Genomic DNA, 22,219 nt, shown 5'->3' on the forward strand with positions numbered 1-22,219 from the left:
TTTATTTTAATATTGAAGCGGAAACCGCTGATATGATAAATTACCTACTGTCGGCAATGTTTGTTGCACAATTCAAGTAAAATCCTTTTAAATAAACTATCTGAGAGAGACAATTGTTTTAAACTATATCTTTTGCTCTGCGGTCAGGGACCGCGAGTGTAAACAAGTATTTTTGCATTATTTTCCTGTAGGTAAACAATTTATATGTCATGCATTGACCCTTATCCATTGACATAGATATCTAGGGACTGGCTTTACGGGCAATAAAAATGAGACATGACAGGGGCCAGTACAGCGGTGTGAAATCGCTACAACGCGATTGGTATATGAGTTCGCATCACGCGCGCGATTGGTTGACGAGTTTGCATTACGCGCACTATTGGTCGCAACTAGTCGCGTTAGACTGCACGATTGGCTGGAATTTGTGGGTAACACCGCTGAACTAGTACGATTTTTAGTGCCCCATTAGCCCGTCCTTAGATATTATACGTCAATGCCCTTATCACTTAAAAGCACTAATAGAAGTGGTATCATCATTTCATCAAGGTTAACGCGGCTATCCGGTGCGTGAGCGATACAGCGCTGTGCACGTATATCAAGCGATAGCGACATCCCGCTCGCATAAGTCAACATCCATTGGCAAAATCGTAAGAGCCAACAGGAGTGGTCATTTCTCCATACAAACGTACTCGACTGTTTCCTCCGTGGGTTTTGAAGCTAGAGCAATGATTTTTTCAACACAGATTAATATTGTCAATATCTATGTCGGACCGTTTTGCTTTTTTTGATATTTTTGTTTTTTAAGGCGCTAGAGCCCTTCAAAAATGGCCAAAATGGCCTAATTGACTATGCCGCAATGAGAGGCGTGCTATTCAAAACTGACATCAATTAGTCAAAAAAGCAAAACGGTCCGACACAGATAATGTCATAATCATTTAGATTTCCAAATTTGGTTACGATTGGTTAAGTTTTGGAGGAGGAAACAGTCGAGTACGAAACCTCGATTTTTGATATTTTTTACGCAGGATTTTTCGCCTTGTCTTTATCGCACTAGTTTTAGGAGCCGCTTCCCTTAGCGAGACGGGTATATTTACCTAAAATATTTAAATCTTAGCTCCTGTTGGCTCTTAATACATACTCCTTTATATGTAGCACCGAGATCCCAGCAAGAAGGCCGAAGTGGACATGAAGACCCGCGAGGAGCTGCTCTCGCTGATCGCGCACCACGTGACCGCCGTCAACTACATCTACAAGAGCACCCGCTTCGACGGACATATGGAGCACAGGAACATTCAGTTTGAAGTGCAACGGATAAAGGTATGTTTTATTTTTTATCCTCTCATATTTTTCTGTTCTTTATTCCGTGAAGCGGTGGATTAAGGGGTTGGCCAGGGCAGGCGCCTGAAACCTCGACCTCGCACAAGAACTCGTGCTGATTTCTTTTTCTTAGTAAAGACTAGAACCTCGGAAAAATCAGCAAAAACTCTCACTGTGGTTAAGGGTAGATTCCATGCAAATCTACCTACGGCAGTTTTAGACTGCTTTGGGAACATGTCAAGACAGTGCCGTGTACCTCAGTGTCCTGTTAGTGAATTTCTTGGCATACGGCAGCACCGGCAGATAAAGCTTTAGTCACCGTCAAGATGGCATCAGCTAATTTGGTTTTGGCGCGCTATCCCTTTTCATATTATCAATGATCGGAATAGGTAGTGCCATTTGGGGTTAATGACCTCAAACATTGTACTTAACATGGATAAGACTCGGGATTCCAAGACTCTTATTTTTTCACGAAAATATTTCTTGGCATGTCTTTAATAGGCTACATGGCTAATTTTCATTTATGGTCAATCGATCGGGTTTGTTTTTAGGATCAAATGTCTGATATGGGACCCATTGCATTAAAGCAACACTAAAGTCCGAAATTATAGTCAAAGTCCGACAGTCGCACTTCACTCGTGAAACGCCCCTCACAAAAGGATAAGTGAACGTGACGTCAAGGTCATTGAGATCCCATCTTGAAGTATGGACAAAACAAGAAAATTGCGTTTTTGTCCGTGAGATATTGCGTTTATGTATATAATAGTTGCTATAATTTTAATTTTTTAATGTAAGGAATCGAATGGTACCCTTACTTTTATCGTTTTTGGAAGTAGTAAAAAAACTTAAATTTTGAAACTTTCAGGTCCTGTATTTTTGTAACATTTCCGTATTTTATTTTAATATTCACATTATTATGATAAATTACTCATTTGCTATATATTTTACTAGATTTTGTTATAAAATTCAACATGTGTCATCATCCTTATTGAAGTAGGTAATATGAAAACCCGGGGTGAAAAGGTATATCCATACTAAGCTAACGCACCGAAGTCCCGTGAAATGGCACTACCAATTCCGATCACTGCATATTATAAACGCGAATCGGGAAAGTAACTCGGTCCGCCTGTTACTTCTTCACACATAAATTGGCAAACCGAACTTAGCGTGATACCTCCGTAGTCTTTAGTCTTTGGAAAGGACAGGATATTTTTTTTTCACGAAGTTCATCGTAGACCAAGTCGTGAGCAGTAGCGAGTACCTATTATATATTTTGGGACAGAATATAAACAATGTATATAAAAGGATCGTTATATATGTCTATTAATGTGATACATATGTGATATTTCGTGTGTGATACGGCTAAGTTGTCATCTGCTTCCACAAACCAGTAGGTATATCGTGCGAGTTAATCAACATTTAATGCGACAATACCTAAAGCATGAAAACTGTCCTTATATGTATACAATATCAGATGCAGAATACGAATTTTGATCAAGATGCACTTTTACGGGTTGAAAAAACGCTCGTAGGGTATTATTATTGTAGTCGCGTGTAACAACGCGCTGTTCCAAAAAAACTAAACGCTACCCCACTTCAACTCTTCAACTTCTATTACATTAACTAATCTCCCCAATCACTTAAACTTTTATTACAACTATAGTACCGCTTCTACCCTCACGCTACACTTCGAATATTGCCAATCTCGGTCTTATAATCTAGTGGAGTAAAGTGCACGTATTACAAGAGTCGCCGGGTGACACAGTTCGGTATTACAGCTTACAACCCATTCTCGCGTGAGAAATGGTCGTACATCGCGCTCCCCGTTTGGTTTAATGCCTTATTTAAGATTGTACTCGTTTTTGTAATTGTGTCTTTTTTGTAATAACGGTAAATGAGATGGAGCTAAATATTTCACCCGAATACAATTTAGTAAAGTGCTTTAATTTATCATTATTAAAGTGAACGAACTTGATCCCTCTTGTCTGTTACAAGTATATTTTAGTATTATTCAAAGTAAAATCTCAGTGCTTTTGGTGAGTCTACCTTATAATTCGATGCTTTGATCTATTCAGATTATTGAAATTAAAGTTTAAGACTGACTAAAAGAGTTGTGAATTTGGGCATGTAAAGAAGAAAGGGTAACAGAAAGAAAACTGGTCCCCGCCAGTTTATAAGTCCTTTTTAACACCAGTAATTGTAATTATATTTGTAAATTGAAAACTTAATTAGTTGACATGACGGTGCCAAGATCAAGAATTACTATCCGAGATTAAGTAGGTTAAATGGACAGTCAATGTGACAAAAAAACTGTTCCTGTGCAGATCGATGACTCCGAATGCAACCACCACTACGGCACCAGCGAGACGAACCAATTCTGCCTCGAGAATATCGACGTGTCCAACTTCCTGAACCTGCACTCACTCGCCAACCACGAGGACTTCTGCCTCGCCTACGTATTCACCTACCGGGACTTCACCGGGGGCACTCTAGGTAATTAAATAGGGGAGCTCTAGGTATTTAATTTAATTTAATTTATAGGTTCCAACCGGTAAAATAGTTTTTAAATAGGCTTGTTTCTTCTGAGTCTCTAAACAGACAGTGTTTTCATGTCAATGTTTTAGGTAAATTCAGTAAGTATTTAATTAAACTTCGTTACTTTCATCTATTTAAAAATATATACCTACATACATATTCCGCAGTCAGATATACAATATACTTGAATAAGTGAGTAAATATCGACTGCTGTATGACATTATGAATATCACTTTCAAAGAAAGCATCATTAACATACGGGAAGATAATACAAGGAAGGTAGGTAATTAGGTATACACCTGAGTATTGTGACATCATTATATTCAAGAATGAATCATGTTACTCAGAACTCCAGACACAAACAACGCATCATTGTTTCTGTTTCCAATTAGGTATCTTCTTAAATTGACCTTCATGAGTCAAACTGCAAGATAAATTCACCTTTTAGCAATAAACAGGCCTCTAGTAGAACTAATCTAGAATAAATTAAGCAAAAAACTAAAGCACTTTTTGTTTACATTACCTACTGTTTTTTTCCTTAGCGTCAAGGTCGTTTGCGTTAGTTAGTAGATACTACAAGTCTTGTGCCACGAAGAGTTTCATATAAAAAAATACTCAGTCAGTAGTATACTTGGAACTACGTACGACCAGTATTTTTAATACTAATACTTACGAAACATTTAGCCACGTCTGGGTACTTGTCTTTTATCGCGACAAAATCCGTTCGCCCACGAACGTTTACTCGCAAGCTTCGTATGTTCGCAATTTTGTCGCTCTTGTCTGATTTATTTACTTTAAGAATAAGGATTTACGACTCGTTTTCGCCAGATAAATATTTTTATTTGACTCTCGAAAGAATTCCCTCAGACGCCCGAGTTATATTTCAACAAGGCAATCTGAAGACAAAGGTATTTCGAGCGAGTCTCTTTATACGACCGATTAACTTTAGGTGTCAAAATCTATCTCAAATCTTTGAATCGAAATTTTCGGTGTCCTCTGCCGATTTTATAAGTTTGTTCATAATGTTCTTGCTTTGTTTGTGTTTTATAGGTAATTACTTTATGTATGAATAATCTTTTAAGTAGGTACTTGTAAGGGGCTTTAGTAATCACAAATATTTCGTCATGAGCATATAATGTACTAGTTTTGGCGTCATTAAAGAACTAAATTAAATATATTGCACTGCAGTTTAATTTCAATTAGCTTTTCCACTAACTCATCATATCTACAGATGTGATACTTAACTCAAACATAGCTAGTTTTAAAGTGTTTATGTAGACAGACAGACAGACATGACGAATCCATAAGAGTTCCGTTTTTTGCCATTTGGCTACGGAACCCTAAAAAGTCTGGGCAGCTACCACAACCCGTGCTGCAGGTCAAAATGGTATTTCTTGATGTTTTAAATAAGCATATATGTTTTTTGTCACAGGTCTAGCATGGGTCGCTAGCGCGAGCGGCGCGTCGGGCGGCATCTGCGAGAAATACAAGACCTACACGGAGACTATAGGCGGCATGTACCAGAGCACCAAGCGCTCGCTCAACACGGGCATCATCACGTTCGTCAACTACAACAGCCGCGTGCCGCCCAAAGTCAGCCAGCTGACGTTGGCACACGAGATCGGACACAATTTCGGCTCGCCGGTAAGTTTCACAAATACATAATACCTCTTCGTTACCTATGAGATGATAATATCCTAAAAAAGGGAGTATTACTGCAATGTTTTGCCTTATACATACTGTACCTTAAACTGTTTTTGTACAAGTTTTCACAGACAATAAAATATGACATTGATACATCAAGGCGGTTTGTTTACAAAGGGCCTATCGGGAAACGCGAAATCGACACTCGGCTAACTGCCTCTTTATTGCTCGAATATGCAAGAGTGATAGAGGTTAGATAACAAAATTTCGACTCTCTCGTTTGCGGTAGACCCTTAGATTGTGACTTATTTTGGGAGTGGCGCCTTTCGCGTAATATTCCCTATTGACAATTGTCTTTTCGAACGAGCGAGCGAAGCGAAGCGAAGTTCTTACATTCAACTTGGAGCACACGGCTGGCTAGGGGCACGTCCCGGCATTTCGATGTTTTTAAGCTGAACTATCTGAGGATAGTTTGATACACAATAACTTAAGTAAATTTGTTCTAATTTAAATGAAATTGGGTAAACGTGTAGTTGAGGGCATTATATTTTCATTAAATTATGAGCATGCTCGATCAAGGGGTTATTGAGCTAGAAGAGCTTAGAAGGCCAAAAAGCAATTTGAGAGGGGTCTTGCTATTCTGGTCATCTTTTTTGCAAGAAAGTATGGTCGAGTTTGGTATCAAATGAAAGTGCTCGGCTTACACATTTATATATTTTTTTAATTTAAAATACAGTTCTATGCGAAACGCGAGTTCTCAGTTCGGGGCGAACTACTAGTATATTAAGAGTTGACTATAAATAGTAGTTTATGCAACAGTGATATAATAAGGGTTCTTAAAATTCAAGGGTCGAAGTTACAAAACGAGACGTAGTCGAGTTTTGTAAAAAAAGACCCGAGAATTTTAAGAACCAATTATGAGCTGTTGCATACATTACTTTTTCTATGACAGCTGAGTCATTATTAAAAAAAAAGAGTTATTATTAAAAAAAAAGAGTTATTATTTAAAAAAAATTGAGTTATTATTTAAAAAAAAAGAGTTATTATTGTAAATGAAAACATACCTCTTTCAATCAAGATGATCGGAACTTGTATCTTTAAAAAAAATAAAGCAGTTGTATTATACTCATAAGATGACTGCTAGCAGTCATCTTATGAGCCTATAGACAAATCATTCAAATGACATTGCTTTAGATATCACTGTCAGTCATTTAATTGACACATTTAAGTGCTGGAGTAGAAAAACAATGTATCTATTTCAGCACGACTATCCGTCGGAGTGCCGACCAGGCGGCCAGCAGGGCAACTTCATAATGTTCGCGTCGGCCACGAGCGGCGACCGGCCCAACAACAGCAAGTTCTCCGCCTGCTCCAAGGGGAACATCAGTCAGGTGCTCGACGCAGTGCGGGACGGTCGGAAGAGGAACTGCCTCTCGGCCAGCCAGGGATCGTTCTGCGGGAACAAGATTGTGGAGTTAGGAGAGCAGTGCGACTGCGGTAAGTGTATGAAAAAACTAGCTTTTCGTCTGCGTGGAATTAATTCCAAAAGTTAGAGTAAGTATAGCGCCTGGATAAAATTTAATAGCAATAATTTTGAGTATAATGCTTAATTTTCTCATTTTCATCCCCGTTTTCACCCTCTGTAGGGATGACTTCCGACATAATATATATATCCTATGTCCTTCCCCGGGACTCAAAATATTTCTTTGCTAAATTTCAACCCAATTGGTTCAGCGGTTATTGATTCCCCATACAAACTTCCACCCCCTTTTTCGCCCCCTTAAAGAGGGATTTCTGGGATAAAAACTACCCTATGTCCTTGCCCGGGACTCAAACTATCTCTATACCAAATTTCATCAAAATCGGTTCACCGGTTTAAGCGTGAAGAGGTAACAGGCAGACAGACACACTTTCGCATCTATAATATTAGTATGGATGGGGCACACCTTGAGAGCTTCAGGAAGCATCAGCTTTATTTACTAGCGTCGATGAGGTGGTGAGGATTAATCTGTCAGCTCCCAGCGGCTCATATTTGAGCCAGAACGCTTATGGGTGACGTCATATCGTGGGATTCGACAGGTTAATCATGGTCTCTAAATAAAACGGTGTGTTCTAGGTTACGATGAGCTAGAGTGCAAAGACCGGTGCTGTTACCCGCGCGTCATTAACGACACGGAGCGCAGCCTTAACATGAGCGCCCGAGGCTGCACCCGGAGGGCCATGACGCAATGCAGGTAAGCATTACACATAAGCAGTGATCGGGGATTTCTATGCCACTTGGGGTGAATGACCTCAATCGTTATGCTAGTATGGATATGCCGCGGGATTCCGGGATTCGTGTGCGATATAGGAGAGTGTTTTGGCATGTTACTGTTAATCAATTAATCATGCATTGCATATATTATTAATATTAATAATTGAAAATTTGAAATTGAAAAATTGAAAACTTAATAATTTTTTGAATAATATTTTTTCTTTAAATCATAACCAACACTGTTTTTTTACAGTCCTTTATTTTATAAACGAATTACCAACACCGAAATAGCGTTTACTTTTCGAACAGTTTTGTTCCTATCGCGGGCCAAGTGGCGTATCCATATTACCATTTCGACTTGATATCCCGCGGTGTGGCATAGAAATCCCCGATCACTGCACATAAGATTAACCCTTATTTTACGTTTATATTAGGGTTGAAAACAATTTAATCCTCCTACTTCGATTTTACCCTCCCACCCCTATAGTAAAATGTGCAAACATCCTTAAAAATTGAGTTCTGGGCTATTGTTGTACAATTAATACAATTATAAATAAATAAAGCCTTTTAGGGCTCATTTAGACGGCGCGAGACTCGCATGCGAGTTTCATTACGTTGCGTTATTTGATCGGTCGGCTGAGTTGATGTAACCTCAATGGTCCGCAATGTAACTAAAATCGCATGCGAGTTCGCGCGCCGTCTAAATGAGCCCTTAGAGATAATGTCTTTGATGATGATGGTCTTCGTGAGCGCTTTGCAATGCGAAATCTAAGGATGGGGGAGGAAATATATACCTCTATTTGCATTGAGTAAGAGTGCAGGCCTGCTGAATTAACGTTGGTCTGTCACATTTATTGGCTGACTTCTACCTCGAACTTACCTGTAAATTATTGTACTTATCAAACTCATACATTTCGTGTTATTACAGCCCGTCCCAAGGCCCGTGCTGCAACGCACAAACATGCATGTTCGTAACAGCGTTCGCCAACCAGACATGTCGCGAGGCAACCGAATGCAGTCACGCGTCGTTCTGTTCGGGGCGCTCTGCAATGTGCCCAGAGCCGAGAGGAATGGACAACGGCACTCTATGCAATAACGGTAAAGTACACTAGTATACAACAGTGTCAAGTCAACCCTTTTGTATGTTCGTGACGGCGAGACAACCGAATGCAGCCACGCGTCATTCTGTTCGGGGCGCTCTGCAATGTGCCCAGAGCCGAGAGGAATGGACAACGGCACTCTATGCAATAACGGTAAAGTACACTCAAGTATACAACAGTGTCAAATCAAACCTTTTGTATGTTCGTGACGGCGAGACAACCAGACTTGTGAGACAACCGAATGCAGTCACGCGTCGTTCTGTTCGGGGCGCTCTGCAATGTGCCCAGAGCCGAGAGGAATGGACAACGGCACTCTATGCAATAACGGTAAAGTACACCAGTATACAACAGTGTCAAGTCAAATCATGCATGCTCGTGACGGCGATACAACCAGACGTATGAGGCAACCGAATGCAGCCACGCCTCATTCTGTTCGGGGCGCTGTGCAATGTGTCCCGAGCCCAGAGCTATGGACAACGGCACTCTATGCAATAACGGTAAAGTACACCCAAGTATACAACAGTGTCAAGTCAAACCTTTTGTATGTTCGTGACGGCGAGACAACCAGACGTGTGAGACAACCGAATGCAGCCACGCGTCGTTCTGTACGGGCCGCTCTGCGGTGTGCCCAGAGCCGAGAGCAATGGACAACGGCACTCTATGCAATAACGGTAAAGTACACCCAAGTATACAACAGTGTCAAATCAAACCTTTCGTATGTTCGTGACGGCGAGACAACTAGACGTGTGAGACAACCGAATGCAGTCACGCGTCGTTCTGTACGGGCCGCTCTGCGGTGTGCCCAGAGCCGAGAGCTATGGACAACGCCAACGCCATTCTGTGCTATAACGGTAATTAGTGTGCATGATCTAAAATACTAATGAGGTCATTTATTATCTGTGTACCTGTGACACTCGGACATCTACACAGATATAGTGAATGAGCTCTTAAAGCACCAGTCGCGTTTCACATCTGACTACTTAAGCAATTAGCGATATCGAGTCTTCGCTATCATACACATTCGCCGCACGCAAATCTAGCCGTACTTTAAAGATTTGTGTTCGGCTTTGAATACCTTTAATATTTACGAAATATCATTTGATATTTACCACTAGCTTTTCGGCGAAGGAAAACATCGTGAGGAAACCTGCATACATTTGCGAAGAAATTAAATGGTGTATGTGCAATCCCAATCCGCATTGGGCTAGCTTGGGGATTGGGCTAGCCCAAGTCCTCTCGCGCATGAGAGGAGGCCTGTGCCCAGCAGTGGAACAAATACAAATACAAATAATACAAATAATTTATTGAGAAAAGTATAGTACAGTGGTTGCTCTTAAAGACTAAGAATTTATAAAGACAAGTGATTTACAAATGCCTGAACTAGGATTCCCTGTGTTTCAGGCAGCGAAGGACAATATTAACTATTTATTAATTATTCACTTAATTATAAACTATAAGTAGTACACAATATAAGTCTTATTACCTAAACAAAAAAGTAGGTTCTTAAGTATTAAATATCAGAATACAGTAGGCAGTAGGTAATCATTTTACGACTATTAGTAAGTTCTCTGTATCATCGTACGTCATTTTTTGAAAGGCGCGTCGTAGAGTATTCTTGCAACAAGCATAGCTAAGTGGGTATAAGTCTAGTGTTGCATTTAACCTGTTGTACAAAAATGGGCCCAAAAAGACAAAGAATCTAGATGAAAATACGTATTTTCTTTGTACGGTTTGCATGCATATAATATCTTTGCGCCTTTTATTTCTATAATCAGTGTTGAAAGGAGTTCTGGCGTGCTGCTTGAGTACTGTGCTTAATATATATAATTGACGAACAGTTAGTACTTCACATGATTTATAAAGGAGGTCAGTAGGGTATAGGAATGGGCGGGAAGTGGCTACCTTTAATAAGGCTCTTTGAGCTCTTTCTAGGGTTAGTAGTGTAGTTTTAGCTGTGCCACCCCAAGACGAGATGCAGTAAGTTAGTATCGATTGACATAGCGCAAAGTATACTTGTTTGATTAAATTTGAATCAGCGATTGAACGAAGCTTTTTAAATATAAACATTAACTTTCGAACTCTATTGCACAATGCTTCAATGTGATATTTAAAAGAGAGGGTTTCGTCTATCATGACTCCCAAATACTTGATTTTGTCAGTAATAGCTAGAGATTGACATGAGCAGAGATTATTCGAGTTTTCCTTACAGTTATGTGCGTAAAGTTTGAGGTTATGTGCGACCGGATCTGTTTTCCGCATGTAAAATCTTATAAAATTCGTTTTGTCGGAGTTCAGTGTTAGTAGATGCAGTTTTAGCCAGTTAGTTACAGCATCAAATCCGCGTTGAGCGTACTCGTAGGCCTCGTTTGTTGACTTTGCGGAAAAAAGTAGGGCAGTGTCATCTGCGTAGGAAATGATTTTGCCACTATCTATTTTTAGGTTGCATAGGTCATTAATATAAATCAAAAATAGGGTCGAGGCCAAAACGCTGCCTTGGGGCAAGCCAAAAGGAGTGTTTTCTAAATCGGAACTTATGATGTTATCTATTTTTACGCATTGAGTACGTCCGTCTAGGTAGCTCGCGATTAATCTATGCTGTGTTCCTCTAATACCTAGTGTTTCGAGCTTGTGCAGTAAAATGGGAGTAGAAACAGTGTCAAATGCTTTTGCGAGGTCCAGGAAGATGCCAATTGTCTTGTTACCCTTGTCTAATTCCTGAACTAGATAGTCAGTCAATTCGTGTACAGCATCTGCGGTCGTGTACAGCATCTGCGGTGCGGAACGTATATAGGCTCAAATTATTATTTACGAAATTTGAGTCAACATGAATAAAATTGCAGGCACCCAACTGTGCAAGTCCGGCGAGTGCAGCGACAGCATATGCAAGCTGTGGAACATGACGGAGTGCTTCCTGTCGTCGGCGCCGACGGCGCGCGGCGACGGCGTGACGGCCACCGCCGACCGCCGCATGCTGTGCCAGCTCGCCTGCCAGGTCGGGCCAGACCCTGACACCTGCCAGAGCACCGCCAGGTTCGCCAAGAAGTACAACCTGCCCGAGGAGGGCATCAGCCTCCGTCCGGGCTCGCCGTGTGACAACTTCCAGGTATGTACACCGACCGACCAATAAAATTGCAGGCACCCAACTGTGCAAGTCGGGCGAGTGTAGCGACAGCATCTGCAAGCTGTGGAACACGACGGAGTGCTTCCTGTCGTCGGCGCCGACGGCGTGACGGCCACCGCCGACCGCCGCATGCTGTGCCAGCTCGCCTGCCAGGTCGGGCCAGACCCTGACACCTGCCAGAGCACCGCCAGGTTCGCCAAGAAGTACAACCTGCCCGAGGAGGGCATCAGCCTGCGCCCGGGCTCGCCGTGTGACAACTTCCAGGTGTGTACACCGACTAGGGCATGCAGTACCGGTCCCGGTACCAAGAATTTTATTTCCCGGTTCTGAACATGGCCGGAACCGGGATTCCCGGTTCTTAAGGCATCTTATGATTCTTTTTAAGAAATTGTGTTAGCGTACAATCAATATAATAAATAAATAATATCCTACTTGTGATTTAAAAGTTGTTTAAAGATCATAGCTTAAGTCACCCGAACCAAAATGTATAGATAGACACCTAATTCATCTAAATATGTGTAATTTAGTAGCTTTAAAGCTCTATTGGGACATATATGACACAAACATACATAGATTGCTAATATCATTAGTCCTTTATGTAACCGGCATAAGAGTACTGAACGATGTTTCAGATAAAAACAAAGTTGAAATAGAAAACTTGGTGAATTTTTACGAATTACCACTTTACTAGGTTACTTTGTCGGGTTATTTTTGGGTTCCCCGTTTCATAGCACCATTATTAAAATGTTATTTAATGTCCGGAGCTAAAGTACTAAGACAATACTATTGAAATGGGAATAAATACGCATACTAATGAGAACCGGGAAGTACCGGTACCAGGTCTTCAGTACCGGTTCTTTCGACACTATAAAATTCCCGGGAATTCCCGGGAATTTGAGAACCGGGAATTCCCGGGAGCATGCCCTAACACCGACCGACCAAAACCCTAATAAATAAAAATAAAAAAAACATTTATTGCAGATCAAAGATCCATATAATGTTAGTAACAATTTTGACTTAATAACTAAGTTAGTAGGTACAGAATATATACAGAACTTAGCCTTATCCTATTTGGCCCTGCCGATGGCCACTTCGACCCAGTATTTAGTTATAGGGCAGTCAAGGCTCTCCGACAATACTTTGAGGAGGCCGTTGCCGCTGCCACACCTCGCAATGTCAAACCTCGCAAAGGAAGGCGTTATTAAACATTAGTATCAGCAAAGAAGCCGAGTAGTATCAAACAGCTTTGTGAATGGACAGGTAGACATCGCTGCTCGTCGAACGTGGCTGCTTGATTTCGGTCCTCAGCGCACATTATTTAGTCATGTCGACCGCTCGTTGATATGAGGAAAATGCAATCGCCTGTTTTTAAGCAAGTACCGTCGCATGGACACCCGCAACACCAGAGTAGTTGGGAGTACCGGCCTTTAAGATGGGACTACGCTCTTTTCTTGAAGGTTTGAATGTCATATCAGTCCGGAAATACCGTAGGCGACAGTTCATTACAAAGCTGTGCGAGAGAGAAAGTTTCTGGAGAAATGCACAGTTGCAAACCATCAAGTGAAGACACAACAGCTGTCGTCACAGTTGTCGGTACAATTGGCGTGTCATTCTTAGTATCAAAAAGATTAAGAAATCCTCCTTCAAAGTTGTATTCTAAATTCCAACGTTCCATTTCAGGGCTACTGTGACGTGTTCCTAAAATGCCGCGCCGTGGACGCCGAAGGCCCGCTGGCGCGTCTCAAGAACTTACTGCTGAACCGGGCCACGCTTCAAACGGTGCAGGCCTGGGTCATCGAGCAGTGGTGGGCCGTGCTGATCGGCGGGGTGCTGCTCATCGTGTGCATGGGCGCGTTCGTCAAGTGCTGCGCCGTGCACACGCCCTCGTCCAACCCCAAGCGGGCGCCGGCCAGGTAACTTACTGCTGAACCGGGCCACGCTCCAGACAGTGCAGGCCTGGGTCATCGAGCAGTGGTGGGCCGTGCTGATCGGCGGGGTGCTGCTCATCGTGTGCATGGGCGCGTTCGTCAAGTGCTGCGCCGTGCACACGCCCTCGTCCAACCCCAAGCGGGCGCCGGCCAGGTAACATACGACACGAGGTTAATGTTATACTGTAATCGTGGGCATCCGGGGTCGGCACCAGCTATAGTTCGTTTTTTTTAGCATTAGAAAGAACCTGAAAGAAGGTAAGCGATTTTGACATGTCTTTTTTTTTTATTTACACAAAAGGTACATGCTCACAAACAAAATTTATGATATCGCCAAACTGTAACCAGTTTGTTGGCGAATGAAGCGCTCACTTAACTAATCGAATCATGCACCTAAACAAAACAATTAGTACAAAACAATAGCATTTAAACAATAGGTAATCCTTATTAAATAGGTATCACAATTTCCAAAATTTTAATTTTCTAAAAGGTATGTTTTTAATCTTTTTAAGGATCTCTTTTTAATTGAAAAACACTTTAAAAATCAATAACTATTACTTATGAAAGCGGAAGACTATAAAAGATCGTATTAGATTCATAATTGTTACATATTTACCGTAACTTATTTTTAAAATGAGTTTTTCAATTAAAAGACACATCAAGATTGTTTACCTTATTTCTAATGCTAAAAAAACGAACTATAACACTGGTAATGTTTCCAGACGGCTGTCGGAGACGCTGCGGCGGCCGATGAACACGCTGCGGCGCATGCGCCACGCGCACGGCGCGCACCCCGCGCGCCACGAGCCGCGCGCGCCGCGCCCCGGCCACCGCCGCGCCAGACACAAGTACACCCCGCCTGCCGCCTACACACGACCCGTCGCCGTCGGTGAGTCACTACACTTTGTGCACTCGTGTTTGCATTATTTGACACATGTCACTCACAACTAGGGCATGCAGTACCGGTCCCGGTACCAAGAATTTCATTTCCCGGTTCTGGGTATAGCCGGAACCGGGATTCCCGGTTCTTCCCGGTTCTCTAGGCATCTTATGATTATTTTTAAGAAATTGTTTGTGTTAGCGTTAAGACTTATTTTCATATAAATAATTGCATAAATATTCATAAATGACTTATTTTATAAAAAAAAAACACTTTATTAGGATTCCAACCTATTTTACGAAATTAACCGGCACACTTTGCCTCCGCCTGGGCTTTAAGGTGTACGAGCCACACGGCCGTAGTTGATGCACTCAGCACTATGACGGCACAGATACGATAGAAGAAGATATAATAGAAGGGTCAAAATGTAAAAATTCAACCCGAGAACGGAATATTTTCATATAAAACCAACTTACTAGAAGAATATTCGAATATAATATCCTAAAACTAAACTACTATTGAAATGGGAATAATACGCAAACTGATGAGAACCGGGAAGTACCGGTACCGGGTCTTCAGTACCGGTTCTTTCAGCACTATAAAATTCCCGGGAATTTGAGAACCGGGAATTCCCGGGAGCATGCCCTACTCACAACAGCAATACAACGTAAAATGTCTTGCACATCGAAATTACAAAGGAAGACAATTGCACTGCGAACGTTTACGTTCTACCTCTTTTTTTTAATTTAGGGTTGGCCGGACACCACCGTTATAAATCGGTAGTCGTCTAAGTAAATCGATATAAATTTTTCATTTTAGGTCGCAACAATTCAATTCAATGTTTTATTCATAAAATATACATTTTACACGTCAAATTTTTAATCATTATTAAATCTAGATAAACTTTGTTATAAAACATTCATATTACAATAGTTATTAGATATTTATAACAAAGCATTATTAAATGTATTATATCTTCTTATTATTATTTATCAACCATATAATTCTATCTTTATTTAAATCTGAAAATTCATTAAACATCACAATTCGATACCTCAGTCTAGGTGCCATCCAATCGTAATCGCTTGCTGTGACAATCGATTTGGGTTAGTTACATCTCTATATACGTCATCAGTCATAATGTGTCAAATAATGCAAATACGAATAATCCCACTATAACACACCCTGGCCGACTTGCCCACCCTCGTTTATCACGCAAGTACAGGGTGGCCAAATAAGAGGTATACACTTTATTTTTGAAATTTTATTCTATAAAACATAAAAAATATTAAGTATTCCTTGTTAAATATAATATGTAGGGTCAGCAATTGGAAAATAATGTCAGACAAATGCCCACCTCTAGCATGGCAGATGCGAACCCTTTTCATCGCGTTTTTCATCACTTTTTCACACATTTCTGGCGTTATCTCAGCAACAGTGTTTCGAATATTTTGTTTTAATTGCTGAAGGTTCGTTGGCCTATTAGCATAGACACGTCCCTTTAGATAGCCCCACAGAAAAAAGTCAGGAGCTGTTAAATCACAATCAGGCGATCTTGGGGGCCAGTCAATGTCACCGTTTCTCGAAATTAATCGACCGGGAAACGTTATTTTTAATGTTTCTATTGTTTTTAATGATTAAAACACGTTGTTCCGTCGTAAAACGCTCCATAATAAATTTGCCGTATCTTCACAAACTAATTTTCATGCAATAACTGTCATATTTACCGCCAAAATAAAATGGCGGCAAAAAAAAGTTGTATACCTCTAAGGGCCACTTGCACCATTCATTAACCCGGAGTTAACCGGTTAAACCTGGAGTTACCACGGTTACCAATACAATTTGACACTGCGTTAACGGTTTAACCGGTTAACCCCGGGTTAGTGGGATGGTGCAAGTGGCGCTAAGTTGGCCACCCTGTATAACGATATGTTTCCTCCCCAGCGTCGGCGCCGGCAGGCCCCAGCGCGGGCGCGCGGCGCGCTGAGCCGTACGCGAACGCCTACCCCGCGCCGGCGTACGAGATGCGCTCGCAGAAGGTCTGACACTACGAGTACCCCGGCGCGGACGGCCTGGAGCTGGTGGCGCTGGCGCCCGGCGTGCCGCTGCTGCTCGGCTACGTGCTGCGCGCGCAGCCACCAACCCCCACCCCCACCGTCACCGTCGCCTCGCAGACCACCATCACGCTACACTCGCCCGACACGCTCGCCGTCACCAACCCCCAGCGGCAGGCCGATATCTGAACAGATACAGTACAGAAATCAATCTACATACAAAGTGCGCTCGAGCAACGCACACATAGACACTGCTCACGGACACGATATCTCGGACCGGTTGGGACCAGTGCGAGCGCGAGTGTCAACCGCTTGAGACACGCGTCTGTGAACTTTTTTGTGCAATAATGGAGAATAAAAAAAAAGTTATTATAACTGTTCAGTGGACGGTTGTTTAAATTCAACATTAAACGGTGAATTGTCGTTTTTTAAGCTACCAGTGGTTTCAAAGAGGTAAGTAGGTATCTGCTTGTATTACGATGGTTCGTTTTAACGTCAAACAGAACAGTTAGGTAGGTAGGTAAGCACCCCGCCCTGGCCACTACTAGATATGAGTGCCACTACCACGATATTTTTTTGTGCATAAATCATAGTTGACAACCCTAGAGCGACCGCCGAGCGTAGGTATGAAAAGTGAAGTACATACATGTGATTGACTTCTGTACTGTATCTATTTTGTGATTCCGGGTTCGACGTTCGATCGGACCCGATTGTGTTGTCGGACGGTTCGCCTCGCGATTTTGACGTTGGCCGTCGACGGAACGTGGCGCATGCGAACTTTGTTAGTGAGTAAAATAATTTTCATGAGATTACGTAAAAGTAGCGTTTATTCTTGGGCATAGACTAGAAATCCTCTAGACGGAGTTTAGAGCAATTACTTCATGAAACCGATGCTGCCAAAAATACGGGGGTGCGGGGGACGAGGTGAGCGAATCCCCGTGCCGTGATTGGTCCGTTCAAAGACACGGACCAATCATGGCACGGGATTCTGACACTTTGACTCGAAGATGGAGTAAAACTACCGTATATAGTGGCAGAGGGGGTAGCGTTACTATGCTCAGTCTAGAGGATGTCTTGTCTGTGTTCTTGGGACTTCTAGTAGACGTGTTTCGTCGACGTGGAGGCGCCGCCGATTGTATGAAAAAGAGTATTTGAACTCCTACGATATGTTTAGTAAATGAAAGAAAAAATCTTCATGTTTTAAACGGCTTATGTATACTACCTGTAAACTAAACCGCCGCATGTAATGTTTTTGGACGTTGAATATGATAGGACCCCCTAATGTGATAGGAGAGGTTAGTCTTTCTCGACTTAGCGGTGGAAGCAGAAAGCCCCAACTCTATTGTATCCTGTCGTCCTGGTTGTAGGCAGTGTTGGCCGAAAGTTAATGCAAATTGAAAATGCTGGCCATTAACCATTATAAATTGAATCGTAAACTATAATCGTCCGATACGGTTTAAGGTTCAATTTATAATGGTTAATGGCCAACATTTTCAATTCGCATTAACTTTCGGCCAACACTGGTTGTAGGGCGCCACAAGTCATATATAACCATAGACCACTATTAGTAGTATCTCCGCTCGTGTCCACATTTTAACTTACCTTGTATTACCCTTATTCTAATATTATATTTTAGCGCTGATATAGTTCAGACACTTTATTCTGTCGAGAATTAAAGTTTTATATCTGCGATAATTGGAATGTCAAATCAAAAATGTGTTCTCAAATTATTCCTTTCCATTAGAATAGATGACAAATCGCAATATTGGTTTAATTGGTAAGAACTATGTTTGCTCAATCAAAAAAATGTACTCTATTCTATGTATACTGCGAGCTCAAAGTGTGTCGATCGACTGCTTCGTTTACGTATTATGTTGGTGTTTAAGAATGAGATTATCTTTGCATTCACTAAGCCCCCAAGCCCGGGCTTTACAAAGATCCGTTACTAAATATCTCTGATGATAATAACGAGTATATCAGCAACTCCATATGTTTGTCATAAAAGTGGATTTTACTCAAGTATTTTTATAAATCCCTGAGCATTTATAAAGAGTAAAAGGCCTGTCTTAACGAGCCAGTGATACTTTAACTACACGATAATAATGGATGGTCGGAGCTGCTTTTACAACAGGCATTTATGTATATTTTTGTATATAAATGAAGTAAAGAGTAAATAAAAAGCTATTATGTAAAAATATCAAACAATTGTAACTGAATACCAATACTAGTTAGTGTATAACGCATTGTTTTACTGGAATCTCCGTAATCGTAATTTTATAATCTATTTTTATTGTATTTTAATGTAAGGGGACGCGGAGGTGCCATTATACCGATTTTGTAATCCCATTTGTTGAATTATTGTTCTTATGTATTTGTTCTCAGCAAACTTTTATTAATTGAACATTCGATTTGAACAACGTAACGCCCATTTTAGTTGTGTCTCAAACATTTGGAGTAACTACCTGTAGTGATCATCTCAACATTGTTATTACTATTATAATAATGCCATATTCACGTAAACACTGCCAAGCGCTTTTTCTACATATGCGCTGTGTGATAAGTACCATACATAGTTGAAATTAGTGAAGTGTAAATGTTTAGTTAGACACTACCGCGGTTAGATTAGTATGTTCAACTCACTTATGTCCGAATACCAGATTTCAAAGTTCAAAAGCTCCAGAAATGTAAATTCTCTATTATCTTTATCTAAGTATTAAGAAATTTGGTATATCGGAAATTCTTTGACTTGAGTGTTTAGTAAATCGGAATTGTTACGTTCGTGGGCCAAGAGCCGCAATTGAAGCGAGTTCAGCCAACGAACTAAAGTGTAGCTACAACTAGCGGGTGGAATATTTTTGCTATATCTGTTGTTGCATGAATATATAACTCTTAGTTCTCTTTAACTCTTTTCCAGGCCGTACCAATCTACAAGGTTTTCCCTATAAATCTAAATATATTCCAATTCATCCAGCTTTGTTGAATCATTTATGATGATTCATTTGTAGACAAGTCACATTTCCCAAAACGTGCAATCTATTTTGCACCTTATTAAATCGGAACGTTAAAGTTGAACGTTCTATTGGCATATATGGTCGATGAATCGTACTATGCTGCCTGGAAAGAAAGGGTTTACATCAATTGCATTATGCATGAATGGTTATTTTACTGTCTCACGAATAGTAACTTGGTAGGTACCTACTTTTGGCTATCTGCATAGAAAAAACCTAAATATTCACATCCGCTAACAATACGATAATGATAAGATAATACGTTCTAACAATGTCCTGAAATTATTGAAGTCACTGGAAGCTTCATGGGCTCAAATGTTTCCAAATTCTGCATTTAGTCTTCCTAAGGACTTGTACTTTTTTGTATTCGTTTAATGTTATTTTTAAGTAGATTGTAAATTATTAAAAAAACAACAGTATTGCCAAATGATCAAATAATTAAATTAGACTGAAAATCTTACAATGTTGTTATGGTGTTCGTGATTATGCGTTCTCTTAGTTACCTCGGGCGTCGCGCGCCGTGGTTGGTTTCCTTCGTGTTACTGGCAAACACAAACTTGCATATCACATTATAACGTTTACTCTATTACATGATATACCTACCTGTAATATACGATTACGATTGTTTGGTCGGTCGTTTCAGTTGATCTCTTTGATAGACGATATACGTTAATGGTCATACATACTACGCGTAGTTAACTTTCCGTCGTGCAAGCCAAAGAGCATGATGTATTTTTTATGTTTTCTATACATTTAATGTTAAGGGTCAATCTTATAAGTATACCATAGTAATGCCATTTTATTAGTGAATATCGAAACAATACGCGAATTCTCATAACTGTACTATAACATTGTATATTTGTATGTAAACCGAGAGGGTACTGTTTCCGACGTAGAGTGACTTGACCAATTGTGTAAAGATGGATCACGTAACCATCGCCCTAGTACTCAATGGCATTATTTTCTCCTAAGTGTAAGCTAGATTACCGTAATAGATTATTTAAAAGACAATGTGAATATTTTTAATTAATGAGATGAATGTTACAACATGTGATTTCAAAATAATAAAAAAAAACAATAAATTTTACATTAAATATTGCATTTTTATTGCTTAGTTAGTAATGGATCCTCGAAATGAAACAAATGATATTAGGTATTTCATATTTGTTTTTAATAATAATATAAGTATTATATATTTACACGCTGGGTAAAAAACTGTATACTTGTATAGTGTGCATGGATTTACACTAAACCTAACATACATTGCGGATTCTAGGACGCAGCCCGAACATCATCTTACTTTGCTTATACATACATAGAACCGAGGCAAGCTTTCGAATAAATACAATATTTAAATTACACATGTAATACATTATTCAAGTCACGGTCATGACATGATTATGTTTTAATGATTGTACTATCAGTCGCTACGTATTTTGTAGATCAACTAACACTAGACTCCTCGTTGCTTGCGAAAAAGACTAAAGGTGCGTTTATACTAGATCCGTTGCCGCTTTCAACGGGCAAACGTCTATTTTATTCCTTAAAGATAAGGATACTGAACTGGACACTATTTTTGGTTGCAGTTTATATTTTTTGTCCTGAATACCAAGATTGTTTTAACTTTGACGGGAACAGGCGACCTCGTAAACGCCCGAGTAAATAAGTTATCCTACAAAGGTATAATAGTTATTTGTACAACAAGTGATCAAAGTTTGATATTTCTTCGAGTGCTTATTTTGAGTCCCGTGCAAGCGAAAGATTCTATAATAGATTCACGAGCGTAGCGAGTGAATCTAATTTAGAATCTTGAGCGTAGTAAGGGACTCAAAAGCGCACGAGATGTAAATAACTTTGATCTCGTGTAGTACACAACATTTTTCACCTCAGCGCAGTGAGAACATACCTATTAGACAACTTGAAAAATGTAATCCTTGTTCATCACTTAATACGTGCACTCATGTTTTCTTAAGATATACAATTAAGTTTAATTACCGCAATGGAACACAAAAACAAAACGTAATAATAAATTCCATTAAAATAATATAGAAATAACAAACATTAACTGACACTTCAAACTTTTTTTTGTAAAAAAAATCTTTGTTAGATACGGTCCGAATTGCGGATACGTACTATTTGTCAACTATGGTAGAAATTCTTAAAAGTAAAATAATTAATTTTGCGTGATGATCTGTGTATTTTTTGAGTTCGTTATTTTAATTGTACAATAAAATACCTAAAATATAGTATTTTATCAGTTTTTATCAAATCTTAAACTTTATTTTTATTTATTAATTATTAAGAATTCATACTCGTACGTGGTTTGGAACGATGGGTCTGAAGTTTTTCGGGGGTCTATTATAAACCGTGAATATACT

General features: G+C 40.3%; 1 protein-coding gene across 1 annotated transcript in view; it reads left to right on the forward strand.

Annotated features, from left to right (window-relative positions):
* LOC134649660 (disintegrin and metalloproteinase domain-containing protein 10) overlaps positions 1 to 17,019 on the forward strand; it is an 81,485-nt gene extending 64,466 nt beyond the window's left edge. Inside the window, exons 7-16 of the mRNA XM_063504498.1 lie at positions 1,153 to 1,317; positions 3,642 to 3,810; positions 5,285 to 5,496; positions 6,759 to 6,993; positions 7,613 to 7,730; positions 8,679 to 8,848; positions 11,691 to 11,953; positions 13,652 to 13,884; positions 14,622 to 14,788; positions 16,724 to 17,019. Of these exons, the coding sequence (XP_063360568.1) occupies positions 1,153 to 1,317; positions 3,642 to 3,810; positions 5,285 to 5,496; positions 6,759 to 6,993; positions 7,613 to 7,730; positions 8,679 to 8,848; positions 11,691 to 11,953; positions 13,652 to 13,884; positions 14,622 to 14,788; positions 16,724 to 16,824 (1,833 nt within the window). The 3' untranslated portion in view covers positions 16,825 to 17,019. The remainder of the gene's footprint in view (positions 1 to 1,152; positions 1,318 to 3,641; positions 3,811 to 5,284; positions 5,497 to 6,758; positions 6,994 to 7,612; positions 7,731 to 8,678; positions 8,849 to 11,690; positions 11,954 to 13,651; positions 13,885 to 14,621; positions 14,789 to 16,723) is intronic.
* The last annotated feature ends 5,200 nt before the right edge of the window (positions 17,020 to 22,219 follow it).

This window comes from Cydia amplana, chromosome 7, assembly GCF_948474715.1.
Source record: "Cydia amplana chromosome 7, ilCydAmpl1.1, whole genome shotgun sequence".
Taxonomy (NCBI): Eukaryota; Metazoa; Arthropoda; class Insecta; order Lepidoptera; family Tortricidae; genus Cydia; species Cydia amplana.